Source organism: Pollicipes pollicipes, unplaced genomic scaffold (assembly GCF_011947565.3).
Source record: "Pollicipes pollicipes isolate AB1234 unplaced genomic scaffold, Ppol_2.1 Scaffold_7261;HRSCAF=8764_pilon_pilon_pilon, whole genome shotgun sequence".
In the NCBI taxonomy this organism is placed as follows: domain Eukaryota; kingdom Metazoa; phylum Arthropoda; class Thecostraca; order Pollicipedomorpha; family Pollicipedidae; genus Pollicipes; species Pollicipes pollicipes.
The window spans coordinates 8,609,413-8,626,084 of record NW_023597054.1 but is presented as its reverse complement, the minus strand read 5'-3'; the positions used below and the strand labels follow the sequence as shown (position 1 = coordinate 8,626,084).

The window sequence follows — 16,672 nt, the reverse complement described above, 5'->3', positions numbered from 1 at the left end:
CACGCTCCCCCCCCCCCCCCCCTTAGGATTCCCAAGGGCTCGTTCAGACCCCTTGGCATCGACGATTGAGGACCCGTTTTGAGTGCCCAAAGGCCTGACTGGGGGTCGCATTAAGGTGTCTGACGCTGCTGGCTGGGCTTACAAATATCAGTCAGAGAGCTCTTTGCATGGATTGCAGGGGACCCCTGCGTCGATGAGAACCAATCGGTCGGTTGGGCACCACCAGAATCAAACATCCGGCTCCTCGGCAGTCTAGGTCTGAAGACCCATTTCTAAAGCAACGACAAAGCCGGGGTTCCCATGTCGCCCAGGGTCCCGAAGTGCCTGACAAGGTCCCGCGTTGGGAAGCTGCCCTGAGGCCGTCAAGAGCCGTGTTTGAGGGGATCCGAAGACCTTGGGACCAAAGCTCAAGGGCCTGGGCGGAAGACAGAAGGGCCGAAGCGCTGGCTGTATGTTACGACCCACCGCTGGTAGCGCCGTGACCTCAAATATCAGTCACGACGTCTCTCCCACCGATTGGGGACCCCTAGGGCAATGTGGGCCCCTATTTCGGGAGGACATCACCAACACCGAGCAGTCGTTTTCGTGCCGGTCTGGGCCCTGAGAGCCCGCTTCCCAAGCATGGACGAAGCCGAGCCCGAGGATTGCATTGGTCTGGACCCCTGCGACGAGAAGCCCTTGTGGCGGTCAGTGTCCCACAGTGCCCAACAGTAGCTCCTCTTAGGCTTGCAGCCACAACAGCTAGCCGAGTCATCTGTCGTCTGAATGCATCGCGTCTATCTGGATGCCAATGTTGTGGTTACCAGAAAACGGCTGTGCTTCATCGTAGGATGACAATCTGGACACAACAGACATCTATTGCACATCATATATTGCATACGTGTATAAAATGTAATATATAAAAGGCATATGTAAATCATAATTCATAAAACGCATATGTAAAGCATAAGGTATAAGACGCATATGTATATTAAACGGAAATGTCCGCTAAAGCAACCCATCCATCGCCGCTGGTCAGCCGTGTCACAGCAAGTCAGGGACAACGACATGACACAACATCCGAACGCAACTACATCATGTTTGGTGCCAAAAGAAAGTAACTGTTCATCGACCCGCTATTACGTAACTATGTACACCTACGCATAATTAACCAATATGCTGCCCCCAAACACAAACGCACCCATGCTGCCATGGCATTCGCAGATCCATGACAACCTACCGACGGCTAGGGCAGGTCGTTATCACACTGCATCTGATATGGCCAGCTTAAAACAATGTAGCAATTCTCTGACTCCAAAATAAGACGGCTGAACTTTTCACTTGCCACTCAAGGCAACCTATGCTTTGGGGGAAACTACCGCTACTTGCACAGTGAACCTAGACGTGCACCCATACCCCTAACATAACTAACAGAACAGCACGTGCTGAACCACATTTCACGCACACACCACATTGCACGGGGCACCAACCAGGTGGTCCTCCCCACAACCACACAACCAATCACGTTCTTCATCAAACTGGTCCACCCCAGCCAGGAGCATCTTCCACTCAGATCGGGTGAAGCGATGTCCCAGAGATAGCAGCACATCTGGATTCGCTTTCAGCCTGCCGAGGTGGATGACATCCCAGGCCCGTACGCCCCCTTCACCGAACAGGCCTTCCTTCGATGGGTTCTTGAGAATCCAGCGTAGCATGACTGCAACAAGAGCCGGTAAGATGAATTTTGCACCATGGAAGGCGCCAGATGATAGAAGTGAACGTTACGGTGGATGAGATGACACAAAGACTAAAACAAACGAAGCAAGTAACCCATGTAAAATTGTGCAACTAGATTTACTCACTGCGTTGCAGCATTAATCTCTGATTCTTTGCAGGTAACAGTGCACTGACATGTAGCATGCGCGGGCTCCTGTTTCAATCGCTTCAAAATAGGCTGCCCTTGGGCATGGCGCCGGAAAATTATCATCGACAACATGTGGGACCTCGGACCTGTGCATATTTTTAGTACATGGTGCCCAAAGCATGACGAAAAGTGCGACTGTGTTTCATCTCATTGCCGGTTACAGTGCACCACGTCGTGACCTCTATGTTCTTCACGGCTCAATATTTCTGGTTTGAAGCCAAAGCGTATTGCATGCGTGGGAATCGTGACATGGGTCGTTTCCCATCGAATCAATGGGCCTTCGTGCCGGACGGTGTCGGGATGACATGACAATTTGCAGACGCCTTCACCAGGTCCTTCGTCGCACGTTTCTGTCCGCTGTAGGTCCCGGAGAACAAATCCTTATACGCTGAAGAAAGCGCAGCTATGTTTTAAGCTCGCAGGCGAGTGCCGGTCAACTCGAAGCCACAGATCGGCATGTAATGTTGGTAATACACTCACTGTTGACAAGCAGAGAGAGAAAGAGAGGGGTGAGAGAGAGAGAGAGAGAGAGAGAGAGAGAGAGAGAGAGAGAGAGAGAGAGAGAGAGAGAGAGAGAGAGAGAGAGAGAGAGAGAGAGAGAGAGAGAGAGAGAGAGAGAGAGAGAGAGAGAGAGAGAGAGAGAGAGAGAGAGAGAGAGAGAGAGAGGGAGAGAGAGAGAAGGCGAAAGAGCAATAGAGCGATAGAGAGAAGGCGAAAGAGCAATAGAGCGATAGAGAGAAGGCGAAAGAGCAATAGAGCGATAGAGAGAAGGCGAAAGAGCAATAGAGCGATAGAGAGAAGGCGAAAGAGCAATAGAGCGATAGAAAGCAGTAGAGAGCGATAGGGCGATAGAGAGCGATAAAGCCATAGAGCGAGGGCGAGGCCGCGAGGGCGAGAGAACGAGGGCGAGAACGTGAGAGAGTGAGGGCGGGAAAGCGAAATAGAGGTGTAAACCATCACTTGACATATAATATCCCAATTGTAAGTCGTCGCATCGCAACTATCGCAAGTGCGATGAGCCATCAACAGCGAAACTGCGTAACTTACCATTCTGCTTTTCGTGGAAAAGCAGATCTGGGAAGGTCTTCATAGTTCTCAGTTTCAGTTTTGGCAGTCCGATGACGTTGATTGCCGTACTTCCGCGTGGCCGACCCTTGTTCTTGGTGATCTTGGCAGGTTCCTTCAGATGTTCCAGTTCGGCGACATGCCCCAGTCGTCTCCGCATTCCTCGATCTGTGACATAGACAGAACCAGCACCAAAAGAGACCTGTTCGGAACTGCCAGCGAAAGGGACCTGGCGGCCCTCCTCGGCCTCACCCTGGCTAGAATTTCTATCATCTCCAGCTGCGCTCTGGATAGAAGATCCTGAGGAGACGGGGCGCGCCTTTGCAACCACACCCTGCCTGGAGCTGCCTGCGGAGGAGACGGGGCGGGTATCTCCAGCTGCGCTCTGGCTAGAAGGTCCTGAGGAGGAGACATCTCCAGCCACGCCTTGATCTGGAGCAGAGTCTGAAGGCTGTGACTCCAAGACAGTCCGACATCACGACAGTCCGACATCAAGGGCAAACTGAGTTCGGGGGATGGGCAAAAAAGTGGAAAATAACAAAAGTATTCCCCAAAACGTACTGTTATGTTGGGCGGGCTCGATTTAATCCCTAGTGGACCAAAGGCGTTTAACCAAAATTGGGTATATTAATCACAGGAGCATATAGGCATGAAGTCATCCTGACTTCGTACATCGCTTAGACCATGTTTGATACGGGTACACGGCGGCTATAATCCCCGGGTGAGGTAGCAGTCGTCAGTAACAGCAACGGCCACTAAAGAAGTGTCCACATCGTGAATAACAATGTTGACAAGGACACACTGACGTCGTGTATATCAACGACAGCGGAGGGTAGAAGAACCGGAGTTGAAGTCAAAGGGAACAGAGGGAGATGAGCCAGCTACGTCGTGAATATCAACGAGAGCTGATGGTGGAATGACCGGGGTGGCAGTCAAAGGGAGCGGAGGGAAAGGAGCCAGCCACGTCGTGAATATCAACGAGAGCTGACTAACCTTCCCCGGCGCCGCCCGGACCACCACTGACCCACCGCCGAACCCGAACCCGGGCGTGACCTACTCCCCGGCCTGTGATTGGCCGGGTCACGTGACCACGTAGCTTTGACAAGAGACGCGAAAATAAAAGGTCTTCTTACAAAATAAATGTCGCCGCTCTTGGGATGCGAACCCAATGCGAGATGCGTACACGCTCACAACGCAGGCGCGCTGAACCACTGTGCCACCAAGACGATGATCACTTTGGCAGGACAGAGGACAGCTAACCGCGTACACAACAGTACGGTAAAAAGCAGGTGCGGATCCAGAGAGCGTGGCCACGGGCATGCCCCCCCCCCCCCTTGGGCCACGAGGGGGCCCATTGGCTCCGGGCGGCCGATAGCCGGCCGAAGAGGTGCAGTTTTTTTTTAAACACAAAACGCAACACAACTGGATATCTCTGGACTTTCAGGCGACCAAGAACAGTTGTAAGCAAAAGTGAAGGGCCTATGAGAAGTCCCAAAAATTACTCAGTGATTGGAAAAGTTGTGAACTGGAAATTTTGAGCCCCATTACACCGTCTAGGACCCCATGCTGTTTCCGGTGACCTACATGTCCCTTGCAGGTCCATTTCGGTCGTTTAGGAGCATTCCACGTTATCCTTTATTTCTTTGCATTTGCTCAAAGGGCCCTGCGCTGTTGTTGGGGCCCTTCCTGTTAGCGTACCGGGGGACTCTTGTCAATCACGGGCCCTTCCACGGATTATTTCCATTCGCCAGAAAGGCTCTGTGAGCGGTAGCCAGAGTCCCATACCTTAACCTGCCGGGGTACTCTCGGTTGCCCAGGGGCCCTTTACGTGGGTATCGGTTAACCTACCGACACACTTGCAATATGCCCATGGGTCCTCCACATTGGTCTAGGACGTTTCCAATTCTCTGTCACTTGCTTAGGGCCCCACACCCTTATCGGGGGCCCATCTAATAGCATGCTTGGGCACACTCAGTCGCTGGGGGACCGTCTACACTAGGTTTTTGGTACTTCTTTTCTGAATGGGGAGCCCACGCTTTTGTGGGAATGGGGGGAAAGGCCATCTGATAACTGCTCGGGCACATTCGATCGTTCAGGGGGGCCTCTATATTGGCCTTGGGCACGTGCTATTTGAATGGGGCCCTACGCAATTGTCCGGGGCCCCCTCTGTTCGCCTCCTCGCCCACACTGGACTGCTGGTGGACCCTGCACATCGGTTCTCAGTGTTTGAATTTAGGGCCCTCTGCCCGTATCGGGGTCATCTGATAACCTGTTCAGACACACTCCATCTTTCGGGGCCCTCCGCATGGGGTTTTAAGTATTTCTTATTTGAATGGAGGGCCTTAAGCTCCTGTCGGGGCCCCAATCTGATAAGATGCTCGGGCCCATTCGATCGTGGGCGACCTCTACGTCTTGTTTTGGGTACTTCCTTTTCTAATGGAGTGCCCTCCGCTCTTTTTGGGGGCCCGATCTGTTAACCTGCTATGGCGCACTCGGTTATTCGGGGCCTTCTACATCGTGCCGCGAGTAATTCACATTTGAACGGAAGGCCCTACGCTCTTGCCGGAGCCCCAGCTGTTAACCTGCTCGGGCACACGCGAATATCCAGGAATATAATATCCACATTGTGTCTTGGGTATTTCCCATCTGTATGGAGGAACCTACGCACTTGTCGGGGAACCCCCCTGTCCGCCTGTTCGGCCACATTGGATTTTTCAGGGGCCCTATATATTGGGTCTTGGTGTTTTAATTTAGGGCCCTACACTCCTGCCTGGGTCATATGCTAATCTGCTCGGGTATACTCCATTTTTCGGGGCCCTCCGCACTGGGTTTTGAGTTCTTCTTATTTGAATGAAGGGCCCTGCGCTCTTGTCGGTCTCTTTATGATACGTTACTCGGGCGCATTACACCATTCTGGGGCCATTTACTTAAGATCTTCAGTGCTTCCCATTCGTATGGAGGGCCTTACGCTCTTGTTGGAAGCCTTATTTGTTAACCTGCTCGGGCACACTCGAGCATTCGGGGGCCCTCTACATTTGGATCTTGGGTGTTTCCTTTTTGAATGGAGAGCGCTACGCTTTTGACCGGGCCATATATATGTTTGCTTGCCCTGACAGACTGGATCATTCAAAGGTTCTCTGCAGTGGGTCTTGAATACCTCCCATTTGAATGGAGGGTCCTATGCTCTTTTTGGGAGCCTTATCTGTTAACCTGCTCGGGCACACTCGATCATTCAGGGGCCCTCTACATTGGGTCTTGAATACTTACTATTTGAATGGAGGGCTCCAAGCTCTTGACGGGGCCATATATGCTAACCTGCTTTGGCGCACTCGATCGTTCAGAGCGCTACACATTGCGTCGTGAGTATTTCTTATTTGAATGGATGGCCGTATGTTCTTAGCGGGCCCTATTTATTCAGCTGCTCGGGCCGGTGGCGGGTGCGGAGGGTGGGGATGGGGGCACAGGTTCATGTCCCATGGACCATGCCGAGGAAACCTAAGGGCTCCGAAGGGGCCCATAACCGGCTGGACGGACGCAGTTTCCTTAAAACAAAAGCGCAACAAAACTGGATGCATTTGGGCCTACAGATGACCAAGAACCATTGCTAGCAAAAGTAAAAAGTTCATAAGCAAACGAAGTTCCTTATTCGCTGATTGAGAGAGTGTTACTTGGGGGAAATTTTGGGGCTGATTACGCTGTCTAGAGGCATTACGCTGTTGGTCGCCTGTCCCTATAAGTCCACTTGCTGCGTCAATCAAATCGCTAAGGAGCTTTCCACGTTACCCTCGATCTCTTCCCATTCTTTCTTAGGGCCCAATGTGCTGTTGGGACGCTATCTGCCTCCATGTTGACCACTGTTGATCAATCGGGTTTTCCTCCACGGATTCTACCCATTCACCCGAAAGGCTACATACACTTTTCCGATGCCGCATATTCCAGAGTACATTCAGTTGCTCAGGGGTCCTTCATATAAGTCTTAGGTACTTTCTTCTTGCTTGAAGGGCCCTCTGCCGTTGCTAGGGCTCTTATAAGGTAAGGCACGGGGACGCTCGATGCTCAGGGGCCTTCTATTCCGTTCGAGGGCTACTTCCCTTTGGTCTCATTTGCGGCTGACTTTTCACTCCTATCGAGACTCGTGTCGTTAACCTGCCCGTGCACTCATGATTGCACAGGGGTATTCAGTAATAGTCTTGAATAATTTCCCTTTCCTCGGAGGGTCCTGTGCTATGACCGGGGCTTCATAGGTCAGCCTGTCGAGGCACTACCGATCGTTTAGGTTCCCACCACGTTGGCCTTGAGCTCTTTTTGCTTGCTCTGAGGACCCTATACTTGTTGACGGAAGCCACTGTGTTGGTCTCCTGCGGCACCCATGACTGCTCAGGTTCCTTCCCTATTGGCCTTGGTGCCTTCTCCTTTGAGCAGCAGTCCAATACGCGCCGATGAATTTTTACGCGCAATTGCCGAACGTAATTCTGCATGCCTCTGCCGTCGTATGCGTCATTTCCATTGGCTATTCAGTGTGTCACACTCAGTTAGATTTACCGTGAACCTTCACGGGACCCTCAATATCTCTGTAGGGTGTGGAATCCCTCCCCCTAGCATTAGAAACTACGGTGCTGTCTGATATGAAAAGCCCCTTTTTAGAATTTATTCCGCTTAGAAGTGGAGCGAGTCGGCATCATCACGCCGCGCCGGTAGACCACGAAGCCACCCACTTAGCAGCGGCTACCGTCGAGATTCGAACCCGGCCTTACCGCGTGAGAGACCAGCACTCCAACCATCCATCCACTGGAGATGCGGACCCAGCGTCCGAAAATTTGTGATCGGAATATAAATGATTCACTGAGTTGACGGGTTTCCTGATTGTTGTATACACGCTCAGTGCGGAACGATGGGAGTTTATTGGCCGGGCAGGCCTTCAGGCACAATGCGATACACGTGGCTTGGCGCGTTGCAATCCACTCGTGAGTTGGTTATATTTCCAAACGGCGCAGCGGAACATGTTGAAACACCGCCGTAATTCGCTGCGCTACAGTACCAGAACTCCTCCCTTCTTGCTAAAAACTAGCTTAACGGCACATACTATAAGTCCAGGCGCTCTGGCGTGCGCTGGATGCGTACCGGACGAGCAGGTGGCGGAACCAGACCGGCTGTTTCCGTCGTTCACGCGCCACTGGGCTGCGGGAGGCTGGTTTCAGCTTCCGCGAATGAAGCGGACGTCGCTGGCTGGTTGACAGCTTCCGCGGACGCAGCGAACATCGCTGGCTTGCTGTCAGTCGGCTGTGGTGTCGTCACGTTCCTGGGCGCAGCCTCGAACGGCTGTGACGTTTGGCTACCGGGTGCGAAGTGCTTCTCTGTTTCGAGCAGTCCATCCTCTCCAGACGTATAACAGGGACGGATGTGATCGAAGTGGCGACGCAACTGACAGCCATCTTGCAACAGAACCTGGCAAGATGGTCCGCAGACATCTAGCACGGTTCCTGGGAGCCACTTATAGGCCGAACCAGTCACTTCAGTGCTGAAGACTGGGTCTCCCGTGCGGAATGATCTGTTGACAGAACCACTCGCTGTGCTGCTGCGGTACTGCCTTTCCTCCGACGGGTGGAGCTGCGTCAGGCGCGTTCTTGGAACGCGTTTGAACAGCATCTCTGCTCGGGCTGAGCACAGGAGCGGGGCGTCGCTTCTTGATTCCGGTTTTCACGAGCTCCACCATGTTTTCCGCTTGACCATTAGACGCAGGGTAAAGCGGAGGGGTGAAGACATGGCGGATGCCGTTGGCGCTTGTGAAGTCGCTGGACTCTTTACTGGTGAAGCAGCCACCGCTGTCGCTCACGATCACTAAGGGTATCCCATGTGTGGCGGAGGTGATTCGTAGGTGGTCTACGGTCGTTCTTGCGCTGACGTCGTTGGTTATCCAGACGTCTGGCCATTTGCTATACGGATACACCACGATCAGGAGCAACTGGCCTTCTACAGGGCCAGCGTAGCATACATGTACTCTGTCCCACGGAGCGTCTGGGTACCTCCATGACTGAGAGGACACTTTAGGCGATGCTTTCTGGTGTAGCTGGCATGCATCACAGACTTTGGTGAGCTCGGCCATGTCTGAGTACATCCCAGGCCATCAGAACTGAATGTGGGCACGACATTTCGTAGAGCAAGTGCCGGGACGCCCTTCATGAAGGGGCTTGAGTGCCCTTTGGCGGCACCGTGGTGGCATCACCACTCGGTATCCCCAGAGCAAGCAACCGCCCTGGATACTCAGTTCGGCATTTCAGCACTGGTACGGCAAGAGAGCTGGCGGCACCTCTGACGACTTGGGCCATCCGCACCGGGTGTAGCGCAGACCTTCAGAGAGAACGGCATCTCTCCTGGTCCATTCTCGAACAGCGTCCACAGATACCAGGCCATTAGCAGCTTCAAGCATCTGGATGACTTCCATGAGCGGAGCTACTGCAGCCTCTGCCACCGTTTCAGAGGTTGGCAGGCGGCTGAGGGCGTCTGCTGCTGCATGCTGTTCTGTATTGCCGGGGACGTGTACCAGCTGGTACTGGTAGGCGTCCAGCGTGACCTTCGATCTCACCATGCGTGGTGGGACGGCTTCTGGCAGGTCTTGGTTTTCTTGAGGAGCCCCAGGAGCGGCTTGTGGTCGGTTCTGAGCGTGAAGGGTCTTCCATACACGAAGCTGTGGAACGGCTTGACGGCGAAAACCAGAGCCAGACCTTCACGGTCGATCTGACTGTAGCTCTTTTCAACTTGGTTTAGAGTGCGGGAGGCGAAGGCGATTGGGTGTTCTCCTTCTGGTGTCATCTGAGACAACACAGCTCCTAGGCCATAGGAGCTGGCATCTGCTGACACGATGACTGGCGCATTACCGTCGAAGTGTGCAAGACAGGGAACCTCTGAGAGAAGAACCTTCGTCGCCCTGAAGGCGTCCCGCTGCTCTGCGCTCCATCGCCACTCCACGTCCTTCCTCAGGAGTGCATACAACGGTGCAGCAACCGCACTCAGCTTCCGGCAGAAGCGGCTGTAGTGGTTCAGCATGCCGAGATACGTTCCCAGTTGTCCGACGTTTTCAGGATGTGGGGCGTCTCGCACGGCTGCTGCCTTCTGTTCTGTTGGGTGCAGACCTTCCTTGTCGATCCGCACCCCGAGGTAGGACACCTCTAGCAGGCACCACCGGCACTTTCTTGGGTTGATTCTCAGGTTCTCCTGATCCAGTCATCTCAGTACGTCCTCCAGGTTAGCGAGATGTGCAGCGTCGTTCGGGCCTGTGACACAAATGTCATCAAGAAACATCATGGTGTTTGGGATGCCAGCTAGCAGGGTTTCGATGTGGCGCGGGAAGATAGCAGGACCACTGCTAACTCAATACACCAGCCTGGTCGCTTTAAAAAGATCTTTGTCCGTGTTGACGACTGTGTAGACTTGGCTTGACTCTGACAACGGAATCTGCAAGTATGCCCGTTCCAGGTCGATTATTGTGAACTTTTGACCTCCAGCAAGTTGGGTGAGAAGCTCCTCCACTTTGGGCAGTGGATATTGCTCCAAGTGACTGACTCTGTTTACGGTTAGGTTGTAGCTACCGCAGAGTCTCACTTTGCCATCCCGCTTCAACACTGTCACCAGGGGTGCAGCCCACTGTGCTGACTTGCAGGGCTTCAGGATTCTGGCTTCGATTTGACGATCCAGCTCCTCTTCCACCAGTGGTTGCAGAGCCAGGGGCACTGATCGCGGTTTGCGGAACACCGGTTTGACATTGAAATTTATCTCCAGGTGGGCTTCAATGTTGGCTCTCCCCAACTCGGGCTTCGTCAGATTTGGGAACTTTTTCAGCATCTTTTGTGCTGTTTCCTCCAGCGAGGCCTTTACGTGGAAGACTGCACGCCAGTTGAGTTTCACCTTGGGGAGTCAATTTATACCCAGTAGGGACATGCTGGGTCCACGCACTACAATCAAGGGTAGCTGGACTCTTGTGTAACTTTCTTGCACAATCACCTTGACTTCCCCTACCACAGAGGTGCGCTCACCTGTGTAGGTTTTCAGCCTCTGTCTAGATTCCTCCAATTTCCTGTTTGGCCACAGCTTACGGAAGAGCTGTTCCGACTTCACTGGCACTGCTGCACCAGTATAGACTTCCCACCGCACTGGGGTTCCATCCACTTGCACTGTTGTCTCGATTAGATGGTTCTCACTTCCTGCTGTCTCCTGTAGAGACTTGCTGATTCTCAGGAGATTTAAAGGAGCACTCCCACTGGCCATGTTTTGGGCTGTTGCATCCTGTGCATCTTTCTGTGTTCGAGACACTGTGACTGGGCTGGTTGCTTCGGTGTATTTTCTTTTGCGCCACGTTTGGGGTGGGCTTTTGTTTTCGCACTATGTTTTGTGCTTGGACATTTGCCTGTGGCATAGCAAATCTGTTCGAATGGCATGCTTCAATGGCACAGGCTTGGGCTCTGGCTTGCTCCAAGCCTGGTGCAAATGGGTGCAATTCCTTGAGTGTCATTTTCTGTTGCAGGGCCTATTCCCTCACCCTGAGATCTCTGACGCCCATGATCATCTGCTGGCGAATTTCCCAGGCAGAATCAGTGAAATCACAAGTACTGGCAAGGTGCCTGAGGCGAGCCACAAATGCGTCAGTGGACTCACCTTCCAGTTGCATTGTTTGGCGGCGCACATCGTATTCGTCGTTTATATTTTTCTGCGGAACAAGATATGACCCGAGCTGCCTGCACATCCTCTCGTGGATATCATCTGCGGCCTCTCCCGCGACAGGCGGGGCTGTGGCAGCGTTTCTTGCTGATCAAACACTGCAGGGCCGACAAAATGGAGCAAGTAGCTCTTTTTCCGGGCAGGATCTTCAACTCCCATCGCCAGACACATGTTTTCCAGTCGACGGAGCCATTCAGGCCACTGATCGGGGCACGTCACATCAAACTGCGGCATTTCCAGCGTCGGCAATGCTATCCCTTTTCAGGCGGGATTCAAAACTTATGGCGGGCAATTGGGCGTGAAAATAACAAATCAAAATTAATATCCCCGTCGCCAATCTTGTTCCATACATGCTCAGTGCAGAGTGATGGGAGTTTATTGGCTGGGCAGGCTTCCAGGCACAACCCGACACACATGGCCTGGCGCGTCGCAATCAAGTCGTGAGTTGGTTATATTTACAAACGGCGTAGCGAAACATGTTGAAACACTGCCGTAGTTCGCTTCGCTACAACACCAGAGTGATCGTTTGATGTTTATCACGCATAGAACCGACTTTCGCACGCGATTCTGCACATTTACCCTTTCTTGCCTCCAAGGCTGCCAATCCGCGTATGCTTGACACGTACAGCCATCTGAAAGATTTTTGGAGGGTGTATAAGCCCGGCGCGTAACTGCTCTCTGCTTTGGAGGATGTATAAGCCCGGTGCGTAACCGCCCTCCGTTTTGGAGGGTTTATACGCACTGCCATTTTCACTCGACCGGCCAGAGCGCGCCGGGTCCCGACCGCGGGGTTGGGGCTGGCTGGGGAGGGGAACAGGGGGAAGGGAAGTGTGTGTGTACTGAGATGTGTTGTTCGCAGTTGCAGGACAAGTAAAACATACCGATGTTTGGCATATTCATTGCTTAATTTATTTTACCTTTTCCTGTTTTTGGTGGCGGTTTTTTGTCGGATTTCGGCGCTCGGGCCGCGCATTGGTTGTGTGTTTGTGCGTGGGGATATGATACGCGGTGTAGGCTACTCACGAGATTTTCTGATGTTTGAGTTTAGAGGGTCAACAAATGTCGAACTGTTGCCGGCGTGTGTGCTTGACAGGACAGAGTCTGCAGTCTGAGACAACAATAAAATCTTTTTAGTATTATGCAGTGGAACTGTAGAAGTGTGATTTCAAAGTGGGTGGGGATAAAACCATTGCTACTGGCAAGACCACGTAGTGTCGTATGCCTCCCAGAGACCCACTTCCTCACTACTGACTACTATAATTTCAAAATTCACAGATATTCTCTTTATAACGCTTATTCTCACGCGCATAGTAGACAAGGCGAAGCATTGATCTACGTCAACAACGACTTACCTTATTTTCAGGTCACACTGAATACTAATTTTCAGGCGGTGGCATATTTGGTGACAATGGGACATTCTCGTATTTGTGTTTGTTCTTTATACTTACCACTAAACGACAATTTGACGTACCTTAAACTGAACGACTTGGTTCCTCAGCTACCGCAGCCGTTTATCAGCCGTTACTCGATTATTGTTTCTATTTTGAAACAAGGCAAACCTAGAGAAAACCCCGAGTCATATAGACCAATTCAACTAGCTTCATATTTTAGCAAGATAATGGAACGAATGGTCGCCAGACGGTTATCCTGGTTTCTTGAGCGGAACAATATGCTGTCTAAATATCAGCGTGCATTTAGGAATGGAAGAAGTACCACAGACCACGTAGACAGCCTGGGGTTCGAGATAAGACAAAACATTTTCTACAACAATATCGTGTTGTTGTAGTTATATTTGTATACGCACCGCGATTATTATACACACACGCATAGCGATTATACCAATCGTTAACATACACCGACACTGTCAAGTTTTTGGAAGTGATGCTGCACTCTAGGCTGAGCATAAACACGATGATGCAGTACAGCAATACAAAAGCGGTCAAAAGGATATCAATATTAAAGTGTTTATCTGGAAAAGGCTGGGGCGCAGATCGTTCTACACTATTGAGAATATACGAAGCCATGACAAGACCGATGTTAGAGTACACATGTCAGGTTTTTGGCGGGCCCCGTGACAAGGCAGTGGAAATGATTGATGTTATTCAAAATGAATGCGTTAGAATTGCTACTGGAGCCTTTAGAACCTCGTCTATTTTACCACTGTTGGTCGAAGCAGACATTCTTCCCTTGACACTGTATTCGATGCTGAAAGGAATTCTCGGTCGGACTGCCTCACACGCAGCGGTGACCTGCCGCACACGACGCCGACAGGGAGAGACCCACCCCACGCGCCTGAGCAGCACCTCTTGTACTCCTTCCAAGGCTCATACCCGCAACACGATCTGCGAGCGACTGGCCGGCGCCACTGTGACGCGCCGCCCCGAGCCGTGATTGTTCTCCTCACTCAGACATGAGTCATCGCCCCACTCGCCTTACATGCTGACACACGGTCCCGGGGCATGGTCCACCGCTACTGAGACTGAGGAGATGATACTTATCTCTCAGTTATTCCCTGAAGATACTAAGTCCAGAGAATCATCCATGCAGAAAACTTATGGCTAGTGAGGTTGCGTTACGTGAGGTGGAGACCGGATATATGAAAAGGATTTCTGATTTCCCACTTTATGAGGGAATACTTGATGTGTGCCATGAAACGGGATTCGATTTCCCAGATGAAGCGACCTCAAAACGTAGCGTCGTCCCTCCATGGAGATTACGTAAATGTACGTTGATAAAGTTGACTAACAGGAGCAAGGAAACACTAGATGAAGTGCAAATTCAAAGTGAGTTTAATGATTTGAGAAACAGATATGCAGAATACGAGTTTATATCTACCGATGGAGCAAAGAGTACAGACGAAGTTGGATGTGCTTTTGTCCAAGGTGAAAGACGTCAAAAATTCAAACTTCCTGGGCGATGTTCGATATTTATAGCTGAAGCATTTGCAATATTACAGGCTCTGGATTATGCGCATACAAATCGCATCGTCAGATGTGTTATATGCACACTCTTTGTCCGTTGTAACAGCCCTGGGAAAACCGATATCTGACAACCCAATTGTGATCCACTTACTTGAGCCGGTCCACCAGCTTATTGAAATGGGCAGCACAATCATCGTCGTCTGGGTCCCAAGCCATTGTCATACACGTGGCAACGAGACAGCTGATGCGCAAACAAAGATCGCTATCAGGTTGAATGGCGCGTGTAATTCTCAAATGGGTCCTAAAGATCATTTCCATGGAGTACGTCGAAGTGTTCGTGAATTGTTCAACAAGCATTAGACAGAATGCAACCCTAGGACTACTTTAAAGTGCATCAAAGAAGAGGTAGGAGGCTGGGTTTCTTGTAAGCGAGCAATCAGACATGAAGAGATAGTGCTGTGCCGGCTGATACTTGGGCATTGTCTATCGTTCTCCGCAGTCTGACCACGTGTTGCTCCGTCTGGCCCGCTTGCAGACTGATGTGTAGTGTCCTTTGATGCTACAGGCACTACACGTCGTGTTTCTGGCTGGGCAAGAGGCCAGCTGCTCCTTGGGGTGCCATGGTCCGGCACAGTAGCCGCATTGCCTCTCGCGGCTATGCGACCGGTTGTCTCGTCTGTAGGCGTCGTCTCGCCTGTAGCTGTCGTCTCGCCTGTAGTTGGCGTCCCGTCTTTCCATGCTGGATCGTCTTCCACGATTGTCTGGGTCATCCCGTCTGCCTCTGCTGTCCCGGCTCCGGCCACGGCAGTAGGCGGACACGGGGCGAGCGTGGCTCCCGCGGAGCGCTTCGCTGTTCTGTAGTGCGTTTTCACGCGCTCGACAGATGCCGATTGTCTTCTGCAGCGTCAACGATGACTCGGCAAGAAGAAGTCGCAGCGTTTCTTCACACCGGATGCCGGTTACGATCCTGTCCCTGAGTCTGTCGTCCATACAGAGGCACAGAAGTCGCAGAATTCCGCCAGTTCCTTTATCGCGGTCGGCAAGGTGATATCATGTGAATGGCATGTTTTGCATGTTTTGTCTCAAGTACCTCTCGGCACAAGTACCGCATTGCAGTCAAGCTAGTCAAAGCCGAATGGGTATGAAATGAACATGAAAAGTACATGGCATCAGCCAATCCTTTGGTAGTCTCGTGGATAGCGCGTCGGGCTCTCACGCGGCGGGGCTGGGTTCAAGTCCCGGTGGATGCGGTCGGCCTTTGACACGATGGCAGATGGAAGTGCGACCAGCAGACTTCGCCTTCCGCCGTCAGCCACCGCAGCACGGCGGCTAGCCACCTCCGCTAGCCCGAGAGAGTTCTCGACCTGGCGTGAGAAAGCACAAAAGATACCGTCTTCTCACAGGCCTCGACTCCCTCCCCATCAAAGAGCAACGAGCAGCGCTATTGGCACTCCTCGACGATGAATGGACGCGAGTCGTGCGCTATTTTCTGGATGTGAGCGACAGCTCTGAAGTAGACATGCTGGACAAGATGGAGCAGCACCTCAGGAGCTAAAGAAGCGTCATCCTCGACGGGAAGGAATTCTACACAAGACCGCACGCAGATGGGGAGCCGTTCGACGACTACTTGATGGCGATAAAGGGTACGCTTGACATGGCGACCGCGCCATGTCAAGTCCCTGGTTCGTTGGCACACACGATTTAACCAATCAAACGATCTATTCTTTTCCGGACACGTGCGCGACGCGCCGACTTGGCGCATCCACACTCACAGACAAGGTTGCCGTAATCGGTACGTCGAACGGCAGGATGGGCCGCCCACACGTGACGTCACTAAACCGGAGTGCGAACACCACAGACATACTCGTTATACCCACTCATATATGATGGACAGAAACCCCCAGCCCGAATGTGAACGTTGTCAGTGTCCACTAATAGTACCTCACATCCTTCTTGAATGTCCTGTATATTTTCACGGAAGAGACCGTTGGTAACACTATGCCAATGGTCAGGAGCACAATTCTGTGTGAGGTCTCTGATAGGAAATGAATTCCCGAACATTATTGACGAA

General features: G+C 52.0%; 1 protein-coding gene across 1 annotated transcript in view; it reads right to left on the bottom strand.

The window, feature by feature from the left end:
• Positions 1 to 1,004: 1,004 nt before the first annotated feature.
• Positions 1,005 to 16,672, bottom strand: part of LOC119112008 (uncharacterized) — a 29,055-nt gene continuing 13,387 nt past the window's right edge. Inside the window, exons 3-4 of the mRNA XM_037235938.1 lie at positions 2,951 to 3,136; positions 1,005 to 1,696 (exon numbers count right to left, since the gene is read on the bottom strand). Coding sequence (XP_037091833.1) covers positions 1,437 to 1,696; positions 2,951 to 3,136 — 446 coding nt within the window. The 3' untranslated portion in view covers positions 1,005 to 1,436. The remainder of the gene's footprint in view (positions 1,697 to 2,950; positions 3,137 to 16,672) is intronic.